The 20,414-nt window shown below is 39.7% G+C and overlaps 1 protein-coding gene across 6 annotated transcripts in view; it reads left to right on the top strand.

Moving 5' to 3' along the window:
- The window catches only part of ablim3 (actin binding LIM protein family, member 3), a 185,609-nt gene that overhangs the window by 58,009 nt on the left and 107,186 nt on the right, over positions 1-20,414 (top strand). For 5 of the 6 annotated variants that reach the window (XR_007936232.1, XR_007936234.1, XR_007936233.1 and 2 more), the window contains exon 2: positions 18,696-18,836. Coding sequence is in view for 1 of the 6 variants with exons in the window: in XM_028812713.2 (XP_028668546.1) it covers positions 18,696-18,836 (141 nt within the window). In the remaining 5 variants the exon portion in view is untranslated. The remainder of the gene's footprint in view (positions 1-18,695; positions 18,837-20,414) is intronic. The other variant, XR_007936230.1, reaches the window with a different exon arrangement.

Genomic DNA, 20,414 nt, shown 5'->3' with positions numbered 1-20,414 from the left:
TTCTTGTTTGCCATGTTGAGTTTCGGTTTTTCATAAGCACCACTTTTTCATGTGTCTAGTGGCTATGGCAGTATATGGTTGCTAGGTACATGCCATATGACTTGTGACATCTTCACGGTGGCCATATTAGACAAAATGGCAATACGGTTAGTTTACAAGTTTAGTTGAAAAACAAAGGAAAGAGTCAGATAAAAAACACTTTTGAGCAATCTTTTGAATAGAATTTTCTTGTTTCTAATCTCATTTTGAATCTAGCAGTTTACTTAAACTATGACACAAGATCATCTGACTTTTATTTTTTTTCAACTATGGCTTCATTTAACTTCCTTTCTGTAAAGTCTCTAAATTCTCTGCCACTTCACTAATAAATCTGGTCCATCTGCACTTTTACTTTAGGCTCCATTAACCATTACAGGTGCCAGCATACAATGTGCCATTCCTGAGTGGCAGTGTAAGAGTGCTAGAGTGAAGTAATATATGAGATGTAATCAAAAAATACGGTAAATGTTTAAATTAAAAAAAAAAAATTACAGTTAAAAGCACATTGCCATTAACCCCTTCAAAATACTCCTCCTTGCTTCTAACACACTTATTCCATTGTTCTTGCCACTTTCTGAAGCAGTCCTCTTTCGTGTCTTTAGTTCCACTGTCTCCGTATTTTTTGATCACACATTTATAAATATAAAATAGCTACACTCTTACTCATCAACAAAAATATTATTTCCAATTTAGTTAAAAAGCTCAAATTTGGCAGGATGATGCATCTGTTTCAGTAGGTATCTGCTAAGAAAGGACATTTCAATAATTTAATATGTAAGCATGACACCCTCCTACAATAGAAAATTTAAATACCCCAAAATTTCCAAAACGCTTTGACTGATTTGATTGAAATTTGTTGACTTTATAGAAAAAAGATAATTAGACGACACATGTTTCTTATTGGCGGCACGGTGGCGCAGTGGGTAGCGCTGCTGCCTCGCAGTTGGGAGATCTGGAGACCTGCGTTCGCTTCCCGGGTCCTCCCTGCGTGGAGTTTGCATGTTCTCCCCGTGTGTGCGTGGGTTTCCTCCGGGCGCTCTGGTTTCCTCCCACAGTCCAAAGACATGCAGGTTAGGTGGATTGGCGATTCTAAATTGGCCCTAGTGTGTGCTTGGTGTGTGGGTGTGTTTGTGTGTGTCCTGTGGTGGGTTGGCACCCTGCCCAGGATTGGTTCCCTGCCTTGTGCCCTGTGTTGGCTGGGATTGGCTCCAGCAGACCCCCGTGACCCTGTGTTCGGATTCAGCGGGTTGGAAAATGGATGGATGGATGTTTCTTATTTGTCAATATTTGTTAATATTATGCTAATGTACATGTTCTGCACTGTGCTTAACGGTGGCTTTATGCAAACAAAGGAAGCAGCAGAAGAGATTGACAGCACTACTAACCAATAGGGTGCATGGACAAATGAAGAAGAGGCGGTGTCCTGAACAGAAAAAAAGAGATATGGTCACGTTCCCCATGTACAGTGAGGTGTGAAATGGAAAGAAAAAGTTCGGAGAAGCTCAATGGCTAGCAAGCTTGCTATAAACCTCAAGTGGTGGTGACAAGGTATTACTTCACTAGAAGCACAAAGGGAGAGAGAGTGAGTGAGAGACAGAGAGAGAAAGAGAGGGAGAGAAGTAGAGGTGGAAGTGGTGTCCCTAGATCCAAGACAAGGGGGACAAATGACATAAATGTAACATTAAAGGGATGTCCATGAGCTATTCTGTTGAAATATACATTCACAAATAAGCACTTTGAACGAGAAACCCGTAATGGGCTTTCCCATTAGTTTATCCTCACTTCATAGAGGGGTGTTCGTTATTCGTTTACCTCATTCTAACTTTGGAAATTCAAGTTGCTGGTTTCTCTAAAGCGAGGCAGTCCTCACATGCTCAAACTTTAAGCTACGTTTAGTTAACCCTTCAGTTACCTTCAGTTTTTCTCCTTATGCATTAATAATTCATAGTTACAGCTTCATTTAAGTATATACTGTAATAATTTGTAAATCATTATACATGTATATTAACTAAAAATTCTATACTTACTCCTTTATCCAAGGTAACTTACAACATTTGCGATACAATTGGCTACATTTTGTTTGTTTTTCCAATTGTAGCACACGCAGGTGAAGTGATTTGCTTGTGGTCACACAGTGCCAGTAGCACAATTTGAACCAGCAGCTGCAGGGTTTGGGGTCATAGGTCCAAAACCTTAACCACTACACCACACTGTTGCCAAAAATATTAGCAGTTGGTTAAAAAAAAAATTACAAATATATTGTGCACAGAAAACATACATCGCACTTCTGATACATCTGATTAATTGACAGCATTATAACTAAGGCCCGTTGTCTTTTGAAATTTCATGGGCAAAGCAGGTAACATAGCTAGTCCACCTATTAAATGAGCACTCACAGTCAAAACTTTACAGGCAAGAAAGGGATGTAAACTCATGTAAAATCATGTTAACTCTTCACATGATCCAAGTTAACATCAACAGTAGTTTGAAGCTGGTCATATAAAATGAGCTTTGTTATCGTGCCATTAGAAGAAATCTCTAGAGGACACTGATCGTATAATTCAGTCAGGTAATTTGTCTTGGTTATGCAGCACAGAGTTGACAGATATGGGGAGAAAGCTTTGATAAGAAGTGAATAGTCCTATTTCACAAAATTTATATGAAACATAACATCAGCATTAAAAATCATGGACATCTGATGAGGACAGATAAATGCTGTTGTGCAGATCCAAAATAATCAGAGGAATGTGGATTTCCTCCCACAGTGCAATAGATCAGTTACCTATTCTAAATTTCCCAAGGCTGAATGTGTACATGTGATAGAATTTTGTCTTCCCTGCAATAGTCTAGTGGTGTTGCAATTACAATGAGTGTTCATGAATGAGAAGTGCTGTACTGATAGATCAGTGTTTGTTGTGAGCTTAGACGTATAGTGGTTATGGCAGTGGCGTTAAAAAGTTAGAACTTGATTTTTAGATGGAATACAAAATGCAGATTTAAATTACATAATCAAAAATTAATGTGGTCACCAAAAATGCAGGGGTCTGTGCACAAGAAAGAATCAGGCAGAGCAGTCAAAGTACAAAAACACAAAATGAGAGCAAAGTTCAACTAATGGGCAGAGATCCAAAATCCAAATAAAGCAAAGCACAAGCAGACTAAAGCGAGGCAAAAAGTCACGAGGCTTTCTGAAAAGCCTAAGGAACAGACACTCGGCCAAAGGGAAACCAGATTTAAAATGTCACAAACTTTAGGGCTCATGTTCACTTCCTACCTTGGTCTTTGCCTTTGTGGCTTTTCATTTCCTCCACATTTCAATGATATGCAGATGTATTTAATCGATTCAATGCTCTGAAATGCACTATCATCTCACCTAGGGTTGTTCTGATGCTGGTGGGACAGACTTCAGCTTCCTGGACACTGTAAATTAATGGATGAGCATTTCCATCAGTTTCTTTCATTTTAGCAAATCTGGCTCCTGTGTTTTGTGTTTCCACTTCCTGTTCATATGATGCTATTCTGTAAAGTGCACTGTGGCATTTTCATTGCCATTTGCTGTTTGCACAAATTATATATATATATATATATATATATATATATATATATATATATATATATATATATATATATGCACAATATGATATGATTACATTGTACATTAATTTTTTTGTAATTAGTGTATCGTATAATGTACAACTAATATATGCCTATACAGGGCCTATAAAAAGAATTCACCCCCTTGGTAGTTTTCACATTTTATTGTTATACCAAATTGAATCACAATTAATTTATTTTGGCTTTTGTAACACTGATCAATAGACTCTTTAATGTCAAATGAAGTGATCTAAATTAATTAATAGTATAGAACAGGGGTTTTCAAACTCAGTCCTCGGGACTCACTGTGGCTGCAGGTTTTTGTTCCAGCCAGCTTCTGTTTTTAATTGGACTCTTGGGCTAATTAAATGAACTGTTATTTCCCAGGTTCTGTGTTTTGGGAACAATATAGAAATTAGAAAACTAAGTTTGGTAAAAAAAAAAAAAAATTAAAATGTACTAAGCAATTATATGGGAATAATGTATTTTTTCCTTTTTAACAATATTTTCATCTTGATTTTCATTCTACTTTTCCATGTATTCTTATTGTATAATTAATTAATTATTTACTATTTAGCGGGTCTGACTCTAAAGTAGTTCCAGCCTTTCACAATTTAGTGTTGTTTGCCTTGGTGTCTGTTCAGCTTGTTTTTTAATTGTAATTATTATTAAGGTACAATGAAGGGAGCAAACTGCACAAAGAAAGGGCAAAATAGAATGAAATCAACAAAAGACAGTCAAGCATTTGAATATATAGCAAAAATAGAAATATTTCAAAATGTCTTAGAAAATGTAAAAATCATGTTGCTGTGCTTTTCTGAGTGTAGAATAAGAGAAAATGAAAAAAAAATACTAGCTAAGTAAATTTGATCAAGTGTTATCAGTTGTTGTCACTGATTATGAATCTGGCTGGAACAAAAACCTGCAGCCACAGTGGGTCCCCAGGACCGAGATTAAAGATTAACCCTAACCTTAACCATGATATAGAACACAAAATAATTGATTGCATGCTTATTCACCTGCTTTATGACACCCGTAAACCATCACTGGTGCAGCCAACTGGTTTTAGAAAATCATCATTAGTTCATTAGAGATTACTGGTCTGGGATTTCAATTGATTGCATTATAAATGCTCTTCATCTGGAAGTTCCAACTTCTGGTGAGTCAGTATGGTGGCCTAACCTACACGCTGAAGACTGAAGAACACAATAAACAACTCTGTAAAAAACACAAGACGGGGATGGAGAGAAGAACATATCCAAGTCACTGAATATCCTTTGAAGCCCAGTTAAATCAATCATTAAGAACTGAAAAGAGTATGGCACAGCGGTAAGTCTGCCTACAGCAGGGTGTCCACAAAAATAAAGTGATCATGCAAGAAGAAGACTAGTGGGGAGGCCACCAAGAGATCTATGAGGCTACTTTAAATGAATTACAAGCTACAGTGGATCAGTGTTGCCTGGGTGCTTCACCAATTGCAGGTTTAAGGGAGAGTGGCAAAGAAAAAGTCGTTGTTAAAAAAATGCACTTGGCTAGAGGTTGTCAGAAGGCACATGGGAGACTCTGAAGTCAGTTGGAATAAGGTTCTATGGTCTAATGAGAAACTGAGGTTTTTGGCATAAGGAGAACAGAGCACATTATTAAAAACACACCATCCCCACCATGAAGCATGTTGTTGGCAACATGTTGCTGTGGGGATGCTTCTCTGCAGCAGGAAGAAGATGCCTGAGTTGCCTCGAAAGCTTGCATATTGTAATCTTTCTAGTTAGCCAATAAAAGGTGTCATTTTGCTTGGCTTTTCTCAAAAAAATGAGAAATCCTGGAGGAAAACTTGATGCAGTAGAAAAGAAACCTGTGCCTTATAAGAAGATTTATTTTATAGCAAGACAACAACCCCAAGCATAAAGCTAAAGCTTCACTGGGATGACTTAAAAACAAAAATGTTAATGTACTGTAGCGGCTTAGTCAGAGTCTAGTGCCCATACTTATCAAACATCTCAGAATTACTCCTAGGAATTGCACAAAAAGTATGACTGAGATAAGAACACCTACTCTCAGCAAGGAGTAGGAATTCACTTTTCAAAGTGAATGACATCTCAGTAAGAGTTAAGCCCAATAACAGGCACGTTTATTTAATAATGTATGATCCATGGCCATACTTTGAGAAGAATCACCTTATTGCTGTTATGTTTATGGAAAAAGCCACATAAAGCAACAGTTAATAAAACTAGCCATGGCTATTCTGTTTCTGATGTCTCGTTCACTCTTCCAGTGTTCCCAGTCATCTTCCAGAGTCACATGCTGGGCCTCTTTCACGATATGTTCTACAAGGATGTCTCTGGGCATCGCCGCCTGCCTTCTTTAACCTTCCAAGGGTTCAAGGAATGCAGAGTACTGGTGAGGTCTCATCTGGAATACTGACTACAGTTTTGGTCTCCAGGCTACAAAAAGGACATAGCAGCACTAGAAAAGGTCCAGAGAAGAGCTACTAGGCTGATTCCAGGGCTACAGGGAAAGAATTATGAAGAAAGATTAAAAGAGCTGAGCCTTTTCACTTTAAGCAAAAGAAGATTAAGAGTAGAAATGATTGAAGTGTTAAAAATTATGAAGGGAATTAGTATAGTGGATCAAGACTGTTATTTTAAAATGAGTTCAACAAGAACACAGGGACAAAGTTGGAAACTTGCTAAGGGTAAATTTTGCACAAACATTAGGAAGTTTTTATTTACACAGAGCACCATAGATACTTGGAATAAGCTAATAAGTAGTGTGGCAGACAGTAAGAACTATCAAAACTCGACTTGATGTTTGTTTAGAAGAATTAAGTGGATAGGACTGGCAGGCTTTGTTGGGCCGAATGGCCTATTCTCATCTAGATTGTTCTAATGTTCTGTGTGACATTGCGCTGTGAATCACCCATTCAGCTCTGCCTATCTTCAGGTTAATAAGCTGACTTCTTCTTCTACAGTTTGCACCCATGGCCTCCTGTGTGATGATACTGTGTGATCACTTGTGATTCACATATGTGTGCTAATCCACACTTGGGGCAATTAGCTTTATGTGTGTGCTGTCAATTACACCAACAGCTCAAGAAATACCAGTGATTTGCATGAATACAAGGTTCAAGAATCAAAAGTTTTATTTGTCAGACACAGAGAGTTATACAGGTACAACGTGCAGTGAAATGAAAAGATAGCCTATTGTGCAAAACAAAATAAAAAAATGAAGAAAAAGATAATGGAATTAAATTGTTAAAATAGATTAAAATAAAGTTAAAATCTGACATCTGAAACAGTAAAAAGTATAAAGTGACTGTGCAGTAAGTTAAAGTGAGTGAGCCATGAGGTTTAGGTTCTAATGTTTGTTGGTATGTCAGAGTTCAGGATCCCGATGCCCTGAGGGTAGAAGCTCCTCTCGAGTCTCTCAGTCTTTGCCATTAGGTTGTGCAGCCACTTGCCTGAATTGAGCAAGCTGAGCAGTCTGTTACTGGGGTGGGTAGAGTCCATAATTATTTTAATTGCCCTTGTTTTACAGCGTTTAGTGTAGATGTCCTGCAGAGAAGATGGTACTGACCTTAAGATGCGCTCTGCTGAACTCATCACTCTCTGCAGGTGGTGATCTTGGACTGAGCAGTTCCCAAACCATAATGTGAAGCTCTGTGTTGGGATGCTTTCTATGGCGCCGGTGTTAACAGTTTTCAAAACAGGTGGGGAGACCTTGAATCTCCTTAACTGTCTCAGGTAATAAAGGTGCTGTTTTGGCTTCCTGACCTGTTTTTGTGTTTGATGGGTCCATATCAGGTCTTCGGTAATGTGCACACCTGGGTATCTGAAGCCACTCACCCTCTCAACAGGAAATCCATTTATACTGATAGGGCTGTAGATCTGCTGCTGCTTCCACCTGAAGTCCACCACTAGCTCCTTGGTCTTGCTGACATTCAGCGGGAGGTTATGACCATGGCATAACATTGCCAGATTCTTTGCCTCATCCAGATAGGTCTCCTCGTCATGTTGGAAATGAGGCCTGAGACCACTGTGTAATCAGCAGACTTAACAATGGTGTTGGAGCTGTGCTTGGCCACACAATTGTGTGTAAAGAAAGTACAGCAGAGGATGCAGTACACAGCCTTGTGGAACACCGGAGTTGACAGTGATAGTGTTGGGGAAACAGTTGCCAGCTCTCATCACCTGAGGCCTGCCCATTAGAAAATCCAGAACCCAGTCACAGACGAGGATTTTCAGTCCCAGGTCTTTAACCTTTGTGGCCAATAAGTGGGGAGAAGTGGTGTTAAAATCCAAGCTGTAGTCTATAATCAACAATCTTATATAATTTCCCTTGTTGTTGTCTTTGTGAGATGAAGAGGGGTGCAGAAAATGTGAGATAATGCCATCAGTAGACCTGTTTGCACAGTATGCAAACTGGAGTGGATCAAAGTCCCTTGGAAGGAAGTGCAGATGGAGGCTTTAATAATCCCCTCAAAGCACTACTTGACAAGAGACGTGATTGCTACAGGGTGGTAATCATTAAGGCACCTGGATTTGTTGTTCTTTGGTATGGGTACAATAACAGATTTTTTAAAATCAGGTAGAAACCACAGACTGGGCTAAACAGTTATTTAGGATGGATGTAAACACTCCAGCTAGCTGATCGGCACATAATTTAAGAATGCACCAAGAGATTCCATCTGGACCTGGTGTTTTCCTGCAGTTCACATGCCTCAGAGCACAAAGGACATCACGCTCTGAAACAGAGATCGTAACTCCACTGCTCTGAACAGAGCTAATTATTGCACTATTATCCTCACTAACTGGCTAGTTAATTCTTAGCTCTGTTAGTGTCAAACCACACATAGGAATAATTCAGGCCGTCAGCCAGACACACACAGTGGGTTTACTTCTAAAATCCATAATGGTCTGTAGTTCCTGCCACATTCGTCTGCTGCACCACAAATAAATGTTAGACTTACTCCTTGTACCACTCCTTATACTCACTATAGTCTCCAGTCCACAATCCTGCGTTGTAAGGCATGATGCTCGCGTTGACTGCATCCCAGATGGTTTTGTCTACCCACAGCTTCTGATTGGGGAAACACCGGATTGTTTTTGTTGGAATGATGGACTTTGCTATTATAGCAACAAATCTGACAGCTACATCTGCAAACTCGTTGACGTTGTTAGAGCTCAACCGGAACGCGACTCTGTTCGTATCATCAAGCTCATCCTGTAGCATGGCTTCTGACTGAGTACACCAGTGTTTGATCTCTCTCATCACTGAAACATCATTCATGATACGTTTTGTGTACACAGAAAATGGAGGCATGGTCCAACCTGCCGAAAGCCAGTTATGAAAGCGCTTTGTAGCCTGACTTGAACTGAGGGTAACAATGGTCCAGTGTGTTTCCTTCTCTGGTTGGACATGTGACGTGTTAGTGAAAGTTTGGCATGACCCATCAAAGATTAACTTTGTTAAAGTCCCCCACCACAATAAATGTTGTTTCCAGGTGCAAAGCCTTATCTACAATAGCCTGAGGGTTTATATAAACAGAGGTGATAATAACAGCAGAAAACTGATGTGGTAAGTAATGAGAGCAGCAGATGAGCTTCAGATATTCCAGACCAGCAAAGTAGAAGTGAGAAAAGTCAAGATGTTCCTAGGATCACACCATTTATTGTTTATCATAAAACAGACACCTCCACTTTTTATTTTACCAAATTCAGCCATTCTGTCCATCCAAAAGACGGAGAAATACTCAGAGAGGGGTACTGCTTGGTCTGGTATTACAGGTGAAGCCAGGTTTGAGTCAAGCAAAGAACATTGCAGTCTCTGATGTCCCGTTTGGAATTTAATCCTGGCTCTTCCAGGAGATCATCCATCTTGTTTTTGAGTGACTGGACATTTGCTAGCAAGATACTGGGCAGAGGAGGGTGATGTAGTTTATAACTCAATCCGTTCCACATGCTAGCTGTTATGCCGCATGTGTTTCTGTCTCCATCACCGTGGTTTAGTTTGTATATTGCGTTTGTTATTGTTCCCCTCATCATGTCAGATCTCATGGAGAATCTCTCTCCTGGACACAACAGGTTGATAGGTAAATTGCCTCAAAATAGATGAGTAAACTGGTCCCCAGTATTTAAAAGTGTTCCCCTGTCATAAATAATCAAAGCGGTGGTAGTTTGTGCGAGAAATTTGACAAAAAATAATCCAAAATGTTAAGCAAATGCACAATCTTAATGGAGCGACCAGGACATCAGCCGAACTCAGCAGTGCCATCTTATTCGCTGAGTGCAGTTTGCTTTAACGTTACCTTAAATGGAGTGTGGGAAAATGTATAAATCTATGTATTACCTCACACATTATAAGGGAACTCAAATCATCCCTTTTGAAAAGCTATATTTTAAATGTGGTAAACAATGTAACGTTACCAGCACATTAATTTCAGATGACGGCACATGGCTTTTTCGTGTAAATGGAGCGTTCATGTATTGTACAAGATTTGTTATGAAAATTATGCAATCTCTGTCAAATCCAGATCTTTTTACGAGTTCACCATTGTCCAGCGTTTCCAAAACATTCTGTCTTTTCCAGAATGTGCATGCTGATCACTGCCTGAACGCCATTTTCTGGCAGCTCCTACTGAGGTAGGGCAATTCACAAGCTCTCCTAAGTCCTGTTGAAGTTGAGAGTATAAAATGCTATTACTCCTACTCTGAAGAGAAAGAACACGTTTATAATCACTCTGAGATTTTTGAGTCTGTTGGGATCATGTTCCTATTTTGAGATGTTTCACAAATATGGACTCAGATGATTGAGAATTGAGAATTTGTGGCTGGTATTGAAAAAGACTTTTCACTCAAGATCACCACACACAGACTGAAGTTGTCTTGGCTGCCAATGGAGCATCTGCTTAATGGCTTGAAGGAGGTGAATCCTTATGTGATATTATTATTATTATTATTATTATTATTAAAAATAATAATAACAGCAATATTAATAATAATAATAAATTTTATTTATGTAGTGCCTTTCCCATGCTCAAGGCGATTAAGATACAAATAGTTTCTGCATAGAGCAATAAAGAAATAAATACAGAATATACAAAGCATTAAATATAATAAAAGAAAGAATAAACAAGAGTATAATTCTAAATTCAATACTAAAAGAAATGCCTGAATAAATCACAGAATTTGTGATATAACATACACACACACACACACATTATCCTAAGCATCTGGACAAAGAGGCAAACTGAAAGAAGGGGCAGAATGTTAAGTTAATTTAAAAGCCATAACAGATGAGTTTTATGTTATTTTTTAAAAGAATGAATGGAGTCAGCTGATCTAATTCATTTCGGGAGGTCATTCCAAAGTCCCTGTCACCCACAGAGTACAGGTTAGTGTGTGGCACAACACAATTGCCAGAATCAGAGGACCTTAGTGAGCAAACACCAGCATAGCGTCACTGTTGCAGTTCGGTGCCAGGCCACTGATCAGTGACAAAAAAGCCAAACTGAATAACACCAAAATGTGAAAACTTCCAAAGTGGTGAATACCTGTATAGGCACTGTAAAGGATGTTATGAAAAAATACAAAGTTTCACATTTATAAAGCAAAATAAAATAAAATAAAAGTGTTTTGCATGGCACAGGAAGTTGAAAATTATAACGTTCATCTTTTAAAGTAGTATTGGACTCGTGGCTGTTACAGCTAGACGATTCACTAAAATTGTTCAAAAGCAAAGAGAACGGTGGATTGTACACCGTATGTTAGTTTGTAAACTGTAAACCTAGACAAACTCCTCTTGAAGTATAAACTGCAACATCACATTCAGTTTTGGTTTTATTCTTAAAAGAATATAGTAGGTCCAGAGAACAGCTTATATGCTTACTTGAAGACTACAAGGCAGGAGGAGGTAAGAGGAAAAGCAGACAAAGCTGGTTTCAGCTTCAGCAAAGATTAAATAAAGATGTGGCAGAAGGTTTTAAATGATGAAGGGAGTAAGTAAGGTGGATGCCAGCTGTTGCATTAAAGGTTTGCCAACAAGAGAGGATTGTAACAGCTGGAAGCTGGTTAAAAGTAAATTTCATGCAAATGTTAGAAAACTCTTTGACATTCAGAGAATTGCAAACAGGTGGATCCAGTCAGAGAAGCTCAATCCAGGGTTGGCTCCTGCATAGCACTTTGCATACCTTTGACTGGCTTCTCCCACACAGCCTTGAACTGGACAAAGTGGGTCCAGTCACCTAGCACTTGAAAGTAGCACATTTGGGTTCTTGTAATCCCTGTTTGGAGGCTAAAGAGCAGCTATAAATTCATACTTTTACACCATTTTATATTTTGTTGTTAAAACATAAAATGTGGTTCAGATATTCTTACTCAGTACATAGCTATTGCTAATTTTACACCACAATTCTTCTAGACTCATTCCTTGTGGGTTAAAGTCCAGTTCATTATCCGTGGTGCACTAGGCAAAATATGGAAATGAGCCCATTTGACAACAATAACATCATTTATTTAAATAGCACATTTTCATACAAGCAATTTACCTCAAAGTGATTTACAAGATAAAATCTAAAGGAAGTTAATATACAGTAATCCCTCCTCCATCGCGGGGGTTGCGTTCCAGAGCCACCCGCGAAATAAGAAAATCCGCGAAGTAGAAACCATATGTTTATATGATTATTTTTATATTGTCATGCTTGGGTCACAGATTTGCGCAAAAACACAGGAGGTTGTAGAGAGACAGGAACGTTACTCAAACACTGCAAACAAACGTTTGTCTCTTTTTCAAAAGTTTAAACTGTGCTCCATGACAAGACAGAGATGACAGTTCTGTCTCACAATTAAAAGAATGCAAACATATCTTCCTCTTCAAAGGAGTGTGCGTCAGGAGCAGAGACTGTCATAAAGACAGAGAATGCAAACAAATCAATAGGGCTGTTTGGCTTTTAAGTATGCGAAGCACCGCGGCACAAAGCTGTTGAAGGCGGCAGCTCACACCCCCTCCGTCAGGAGCAGGGAGAGAGAGAGAGAGAGAGAGAGATAGAGAGAGAGAGAGACAGAGAAAAATAAACAATCGAAAATCAATACGTGCCCTTCGAGCTTTTAAGTATGCGAAGCACCGTGCAGCATGTCGCTTCACTAAGCAGCTGCACAGAAGGTAGCAACGTGAAGATAATCTTTCAGCATTTTTAGACGAGCGTCCGTATCGTCTAGGTGTGCGAACAGCCCCCCTGCTCATACCCCCTACGTCAGGATCAGAGAAAGCGCAAGAGAGAGAAAAAGAAAAGTAAGTTGGGTAACTTCTCAGCCATCTGCCAATAGCGTCCCTTGTATGAAATCAACTGGGCAAACCAACTGAGGAAGCATGTACCAGAAATTAAAAGACCCATTGTCCGCAGAAATCTGCGATATATATTTAAATATGCTTACATATAAAATCCGCGATAGAGTGAAGCCGCGAAAGGCGAAGCGCGATATAGCGAGGGATCACTGTACTGAATATAAACAAACAAGATCAGGCAATGACATTATGTAACAAAGCAAAGGTAAGATCGGATGGCCAGGAGGACAGAAAAAAAACTCCAGTTAGACTGGAGAAAAAAACAAAATCTGCAGGGATTCCAAGGCCAAAAGACCACCCAGTCCCCACTGGGCATTCTACCTGACATAGATGGTCTAAATCAGTCCTTACTGGTTTACAGGCTTCACATGGAAGAATTTGATGATGATGGTTACGTGGACATCTGGGACACCCGCCATTTAATCCATAAATGCAGGGGACAGCATGGTACCTGGATCAGGTGGTGGTGGCGCAGATTGTCACCACAGAAGAACTGGAAAAGACAGCAGCAAATAGTACAGATTAGCACAGAACTGCAGAACCAGGAGGAACATGATAATTCAATGCCCATGTAGACTAATAGGGACTAAAATGGAGCTGCAAAAAAGGCATTTTAAAATAATGGGTTTTTAGCAGTTTTAGTAATTGTTCTACAGTATTAGCCTGGCAAATTTTGAAAGTATACAGTAGAACAGAGTGGACATTACTCAATGCCTCTGCCAAAAGATTTCAGCCAGTTCAGCTATGGTACCTATAGTAGACATGCCATGGGGTACTGATATGGCATCGCTCTTAATGTTTTCTTGAGATGCCCCTTTCTTGCTTTCCACTGTTAATAGCTGGCATGTTTACTGTGTAGCACTGTGTGTGTACAAACTGAATTGTTAGCATTCACATTACTCTCCCCATTTTTACATGAGAGTGTTTGTGGATTTGTATTATAACCTGTTAATAGTCTCATGAGAAGCAAAGATGTTCATCGATTACTGCTGATGGAAGTTCAGCCAGTGGCTTTTTTAATGAATTAAATTTTCATGTTGAACTGGATTCATTTGTCTGGAAGGTTCAAAGAGTGTCTAAACTTTGAGAATAAAGGAAAGATGACACCACATAGTCACTCCTTAGTTTATTAAGTTCAAAACAAAGTAAACGTGAAGAATGATACAGTGAGATGTACTATATGTCCAGTGACAATCTGCTTCCTCAAAGTCAGCCAAAAAGAGATGGCTGAGAGAATATGCAGTCGAGTGCTCTTCTCGGCACCAGTCACTCTGACATCCTTTTCAGCAGATGTCCAGTTGGCAGGAAGAAACGGGCTGCTGTGCCAAGCACTAAGGTCATCTGTCACTGCTCTCAGATGGCTCATCTAAGTTATTGTTACACATTATGGCCCTGCAGCATGTGCTCAGACATGCGAACAAATTAAAAACAGACTTTTTTAGTGGATGCAACTCACGAGTAGATTAGCTATGCAGGGCACTACCAGTGAAGCATTAAGGGAGGCTCATGCCATCAGCCTTTATGTGTCCTTCATGAAGGGAACCTTGGCCTTTCACTAGAATTTGTTCAGTTAGATCTCTTAGCCTTATTTTCTTATCATAATGCATTGCACAGTCTCAGTGTGAGTTTTAGTTAGTGTGTGATCATAACAGTATGGCATACAATATGTTGCCTTTTTGAGAATTTATGCCTCACTCAACTAGGCTGTGTTCTTCTCAAAGTCCATTATAACTAGGCTGTGTTCTTCTCATAGTCATCCCAGTGCATGGTCATCATAGAGTTTCTATGCAAATTTTCTTCATAATTTCCATTCCTGATTGATAGAATGTCCTAGTTTGTGATCACATGTAATAAATGTAGGCTTGCAACACTGGGTTCTTATAGAGTCTTCACTTTTGCCATTCTGCAAGAGATATCAGGTTTTGGTGATCTTCTCAGAGTCTTCCAGTCTGTGATCAGATGTGTTTTCCGAAACTATCTTGTCAGAGTCACTGAACTGCTGAGAGTATCGACTTCTAGATGTGAGATCTGCTTTGGACTCTTAACTGGCAAGGTTAACAGAGTCTGCAGTATCTTTGATATAGTCCACATCTTCTCATGTGTGATCTTGTCAGATTCACAAAATATGTCTCCTGCTTTGAAATTCCTACTGAGTTTTGCCTCTTTTCCCTGTGTGTGTTCTTACCACACTGTAATACTGTGAACTTTGCACTTGGTGTGTTATGAAGGGGTAGAATGGTGGCATAGTGCTTCATCACAGCTCCAGAAGATTGAAATCTGAATCCTGGCACCCTCTGTATGAAGTCTGCATATTTCTCCCATACCTTCATTGGTTATTTTCCAAGTACAGTAAAACCTTAATTATCTGTCAGGGGTCAGGACTGAGGCTGTGATGGATAAGAGTAGATTAGCAAACAACAACAACAACTTTTATTTATATAGCACATTTTCATACAAATAATGTAGCTCAAAGTGCTTTACATGATGAAGAAAGAGAAAAAAAATGACAAAGTAAGAATTAAAATAAGAGAACACTGATTAACATAGAATAAAAGTAAGGTCCGATGGCCAGGGAGGACAGAAAAAACAAAAAAAAACTCCAGACGGCTGGAGAAAAAATAAAATCTGCAGGGGTTCCAGGCCATGAGACCACCCAGCCCCCTCTAGGCATTCTACCTAACATAAATTACCTCAATCAGTCTTCATTGTATTCAGAGTTCTCATGGAAGGACTTGATGATGATGGTCATGTGGACTTCTGGCCTTTAATCCATCAATGTAGGGACATCATGGAGCTTTGATCAGGTGGTGGAGGCGCAGATCGCCACCACAGAAAACCGGAAAAAGAACAGAAGAGAGAGTAGGGGTTAGTACGGATTTTGGAGCCACCACGAATAGTAATGATAATTAATTGAATATACAGAGCACCAGGATTAAACTAAAACGAAGCTATGAGAAAGCCATGTTAAAGTAATGTGTTTTTAGCAGTTTTTTAAAGTGCTCCACCGTATCAGCCTAGCAAATTCCTATTGTCAGGCTATTCCAGATTTTAGGTGCATAACAGCAGAAGGCCGCCACACCATGTCTTTTAAGTTTAGCTCTTGGAATTCTAAGTAGACACTCATTTGAAGATCTAAGGTTACGATTTGAAATGTAAGGTGTCAGACATTCCGAAATATAAGATGGAACAAAATTATTTAAGGCTTTGTAAACCATAAGCAGTATTTTAAAGTCAATTCTGAATGACACAGGTAACCAGTGTAGTGACATCAAAACTGGAGAGATGTGCTCGGATTTTCTTTTCCTAGTTAGGATTCTAGCAGCTGCTTTCTGCACTAGTTGCAAATGATTTACGTCTTTTTTGGGTAGTCCTGAGAGGAGTGCGTTACAGTAATCTAGTCGACTGAAAACAAAAGCGTGAACTAATTTTTCAGCATCTTTCAATGATATAAGAGGTCTAACTTTTGCTACACTTCTTAAGTGAAAAAATGCTGAAAATAAATTGTCATATTTATTTACAAAGCAAAATATAATATAGTATTAACAAAATTAATTAATTCATATAATATTGTAACGACCAGCGTAATGAGGAAACACAAATCATCCATCCATCCATCCATCCATCCATCCATCCATTTTCCAACCCGCTGAATCCGAACACAGGGTCACGGGGGTCTGCTGGAGCCAATCCCAACCAACACAGGGCACAAGGCAGGAACCAATCCCGAGCAGGGTGCCAACCCACCACAGGACACACACAAACACACCCACACACCAAGCACACACTAGGGCCAATTTAGAATCGCCAATCCACCTAACCTGCATGTCTTTGGACTGTGGGAGGAAACCGGAGCACCCGGAGGAAACCCACGCAGACACGGGGAGAACATGCAAACTCCACGCAGGGAGGATCCAGGAAGCAAACCCAGGTCCCCAGATCTCCCAACTGCGAGGCAGCAGCGCTACCCACTGTGCCACCGTGCCGCCCCCGAAACACAAATCAGAGATACATTTTACATTTTACTTGGAATCTTCATTCCATAACAAACGGTGCCCTGTCTTATACACCATTATCAGGATTACAGAACACACCTCCAAAACAATAAAAGAAAGCTTTCCCCACCAATTACTTTATTTCATGCCATTTATGTTCCTTGTTTTCTCTATTTTGCAAACACTCCTGCTTATTGTCTCCTGACTCTCTACTCTAAACTTCCTTCTGCCGCACCTTCCTTTTTCTCCTAACTTCTCCTGTTACTCATGTCCTAAGAAGCATGTCTGCCCCTTACAGAACAGAAGCCCTTCGCCCAGTCCCATCACTTACAGCATTCATTAAACACTTTCTGCTTCCGTACAGCGCGTCACAAGCTGCCTGCCCATCACAAAATATTAACAAAACATAATATAACAGAATTTAAAAAGAAAATTATAATACAGGAGAACATTATCATTAATACATTAACATTAACCGTCAGTGGTTTCCATTTTCAACACATTATTCAGATTTGTGAAAATTACTCTTTATATCGTTCACTGTTGTTGTTCCTACTCCATAAATTGAAGCAATATTTAAAGCACTTTTGCCATTTTCTAAATGTTTAATAATTTCAGTTTTTTTGCAATAATTCCAACACCACACACTTATGTTTATCAGCCATAACAATGTATATTACATTACTTATAAGCTACAAAACGATATTAAAACTGAAGATACGTAACTGACACTGTGATTTCAAAATACGGCAAGACACGTGGTGCTGGGGAATAACACTACATGCTAGCAATGTGCAGAGCTTGCAGCGTACCACACAGCAGTAGCAGTACAGTAATAGGTAGGCACTGGCATGCGCTTTTTTTTTCGGCCATGATGGTTAACAGAGATTGACAGAAAATCAAGTGACAGATAATCAAGGTTTTACTGTACTCTGCTTTACTTCCATGAGTTGTTTAATAGCTGATTACGAACTAGTGAGCCCTGCAATGAACTAGCATCCCACTTAATGTTGCCCATTACTGCCTGGATAAGCTCCAGCCCATGAAGTTGAATTGGATTAATCAGGTTCTTTAATGTATGGATGGGTGTTACAAAATGTTACTCTAAAGCAGCAGTCTCTACTTTGTGGCCAGCATAGAAATGTATTTACAGAATCAGTGGCCCATGGAGAAGACAACATAGGCAGTCTACTGAGGTGTGTCTCTTTGCCAAAGGGGGACAAACACAGTATTTGGCCTGTGCCATACTTGATCTCGAAAGCATCCCCATTCTGGTGGTAAAAAATATTATAAGATACTCACTTGTGGCGGAGATGCATGCAGTGATAGGCACTATTTATGCAGGGGGTGATGGGCATATTAAACCATGATGAAACGTTGAAAGGGTACTCCTACCCTTGTCTCCACCTGAGTTCACACTCACAGAGTGCCACATTGGGATGGTCACCCATTAATAGCTGTGCAGGAGCTATTTCTAAACTTTCTAGCTTTTTCTAAACCTATTGTGGTTAATTTCTTGGATGAGAAAACAGATATGACTTCTTGAAAAAGCCATTTCTTTCATTATCAGATATTACAACCCAAACTTCAGAGAGTGGTGACGTGTTACATATTGGTTGAACAACTTCGCCTTTCCTTTCTTAACCATCACTAAATTATGTCAGAGGTTCTTTCACTTTCTGCCTTTCTGTAAGTGTTAATCCAGTGACTTCTTTCTCTCTTTGCTTCCAGCAGTTCCCTACCAGCAGAACTCCTACAGCACATCAAGAGGTGCCTCTGTGATTCAGTGCTATCGTTGTGGAGATGTGTGCAAAGGAGAAGTGGTGAGAGTGCAGAGCACCCATTTTCATGTGAAGTGCTTCACCTGTGAAGGTAAGACTGTGGTGCTACTGCACTGCACTTACTTTATTATACCTCCTGTTACTTGTGTTTGAAGGCCATCAGACATGCATTTTTCTGAAGTTGTAGGCATATGAGGTCTTTATACTCCAGTTACATGTCTGTGGATGTTCGTCCATTTAACTTGATTGAGAGTGACATACCGTTAGGAAAACAAATGTTGCAAAATATTAAAACTGAGAAGATTAAATAGTTGGCAGAAGAGAAAGCTGAGTCATTTGCATCTCCCTGGAGTGAATCTATGCTAGACTCCAGACAGAGAGGCCTGCAGCTTTATTGGATCATATGTATGTTATACACAGCCAGACAGAGATGAAAGAAGGCACTTTGCCTTACAGCCCATATATATACAGTATGCAGCATCTTGATGGAAGGAAAAAGTGAAAGTGTTGCAGCTTTATACAGTATAGTCAAGAAATACAGGAAGTATGTGGCAGCCTGACTAGGATTGACAGAGACAGACACAACCTCATAGGCCCCTATGTATGTTGTGGCCTGACAGGAGAAATGAGAGCAAGTACTATAGATTTGAGGTTGATCATCTGTGCAGCAAACTGACAGGAAGAGAGACAAGAAGAGTAGTGCCCTTTAGACACATATCAGCAATGCACTACATTCTGACATGAGAAGTGAGGGACGGCTTCATAGTCTTAGGAGGCACTATCAATGCAGCAGCCTGACTGAGAAGGAAGGCCACAGTCTTTTAGGGCATTATGCATTCTGCAGCCAGACAGGAGGAATGAGAGAAAGTTTGACAGGCTTATGGGTGATTATCTATACAGCGGCCTGACGGGAGGAGTGTGAGGAAGGTCTACAAGCTCAGGGATCAGTATGAATGCAGCAGCTTGACAGGTAATGTGAGAGGGAGGGCCACAGCACTTTGGACATTTGTATGGTGTACACAACACTCCAGCACAGGAGAGAAAGAGTAGGCCATTGTCTTGGGGCTTATCCAAAGCAGCTTAGCTTTTTGAGTTCCAGCTGACCTTTCTGAATTACCTGCTGAGAGTGTAGATTGTGAGTAGCTGCACAGGTATGTTAAAACGGGAACTGTTGATGCTCATGTTTTTTTGGGAACTGCAATGAGAGTAAGCATGTAATAGTTCAGAAACACTGTTATCAAAAACCAAGGTGTGAAATTGTAAATGAAGTCCAAACAAGAATTGCTAAGAGTCCTTTCCTATTGTTGTGAACTGAAGTGAGTAGTGGAATCCTATGAATTATTAACCAGAAAATAAGACACTAAGAGCACAGGACTAAGGTTGCTCAAGGTTTCAATCCACAATCTCGGACAAAGAATTTGAGCATTGCATTAGGGTTTATAATTGAGCTTTTGTGTTGTGGTACATAGTGCCTCCTGGGAGACAGCCCTTTGTAACAGTGCACCATGCCCTATACTTACTAACAAAACAAAACACTGGACAGATGAATGGAGATAAGTTAGAATTATCTGAGTCAACAAAAATTACTACAATTTGTCCCAGTACTTACTATCACTGGGGCATTATGTATTCTGAAGCCTTACATAAGGAATAAGAAAGAATATCCCAA

This window comes from Erpetoichthys calabaricus, chromosome 11 (genome assembly GCF_900747795.2).
Source record: "Erpetoichthys calabaricus chromosome 11, fErpCal1.3, whole genome shotgun sequence".
NCBI classification, from domain to species: Eukaryota; Metazoa; Chordata; class Cladistia; order Polypteriformes; family Polypteridae; genus Erpetoichthys; species Erpetoichthys calabaricus.
This window is presented reverse-complemented; position numbering and strand designations above follow the sequence as displayed.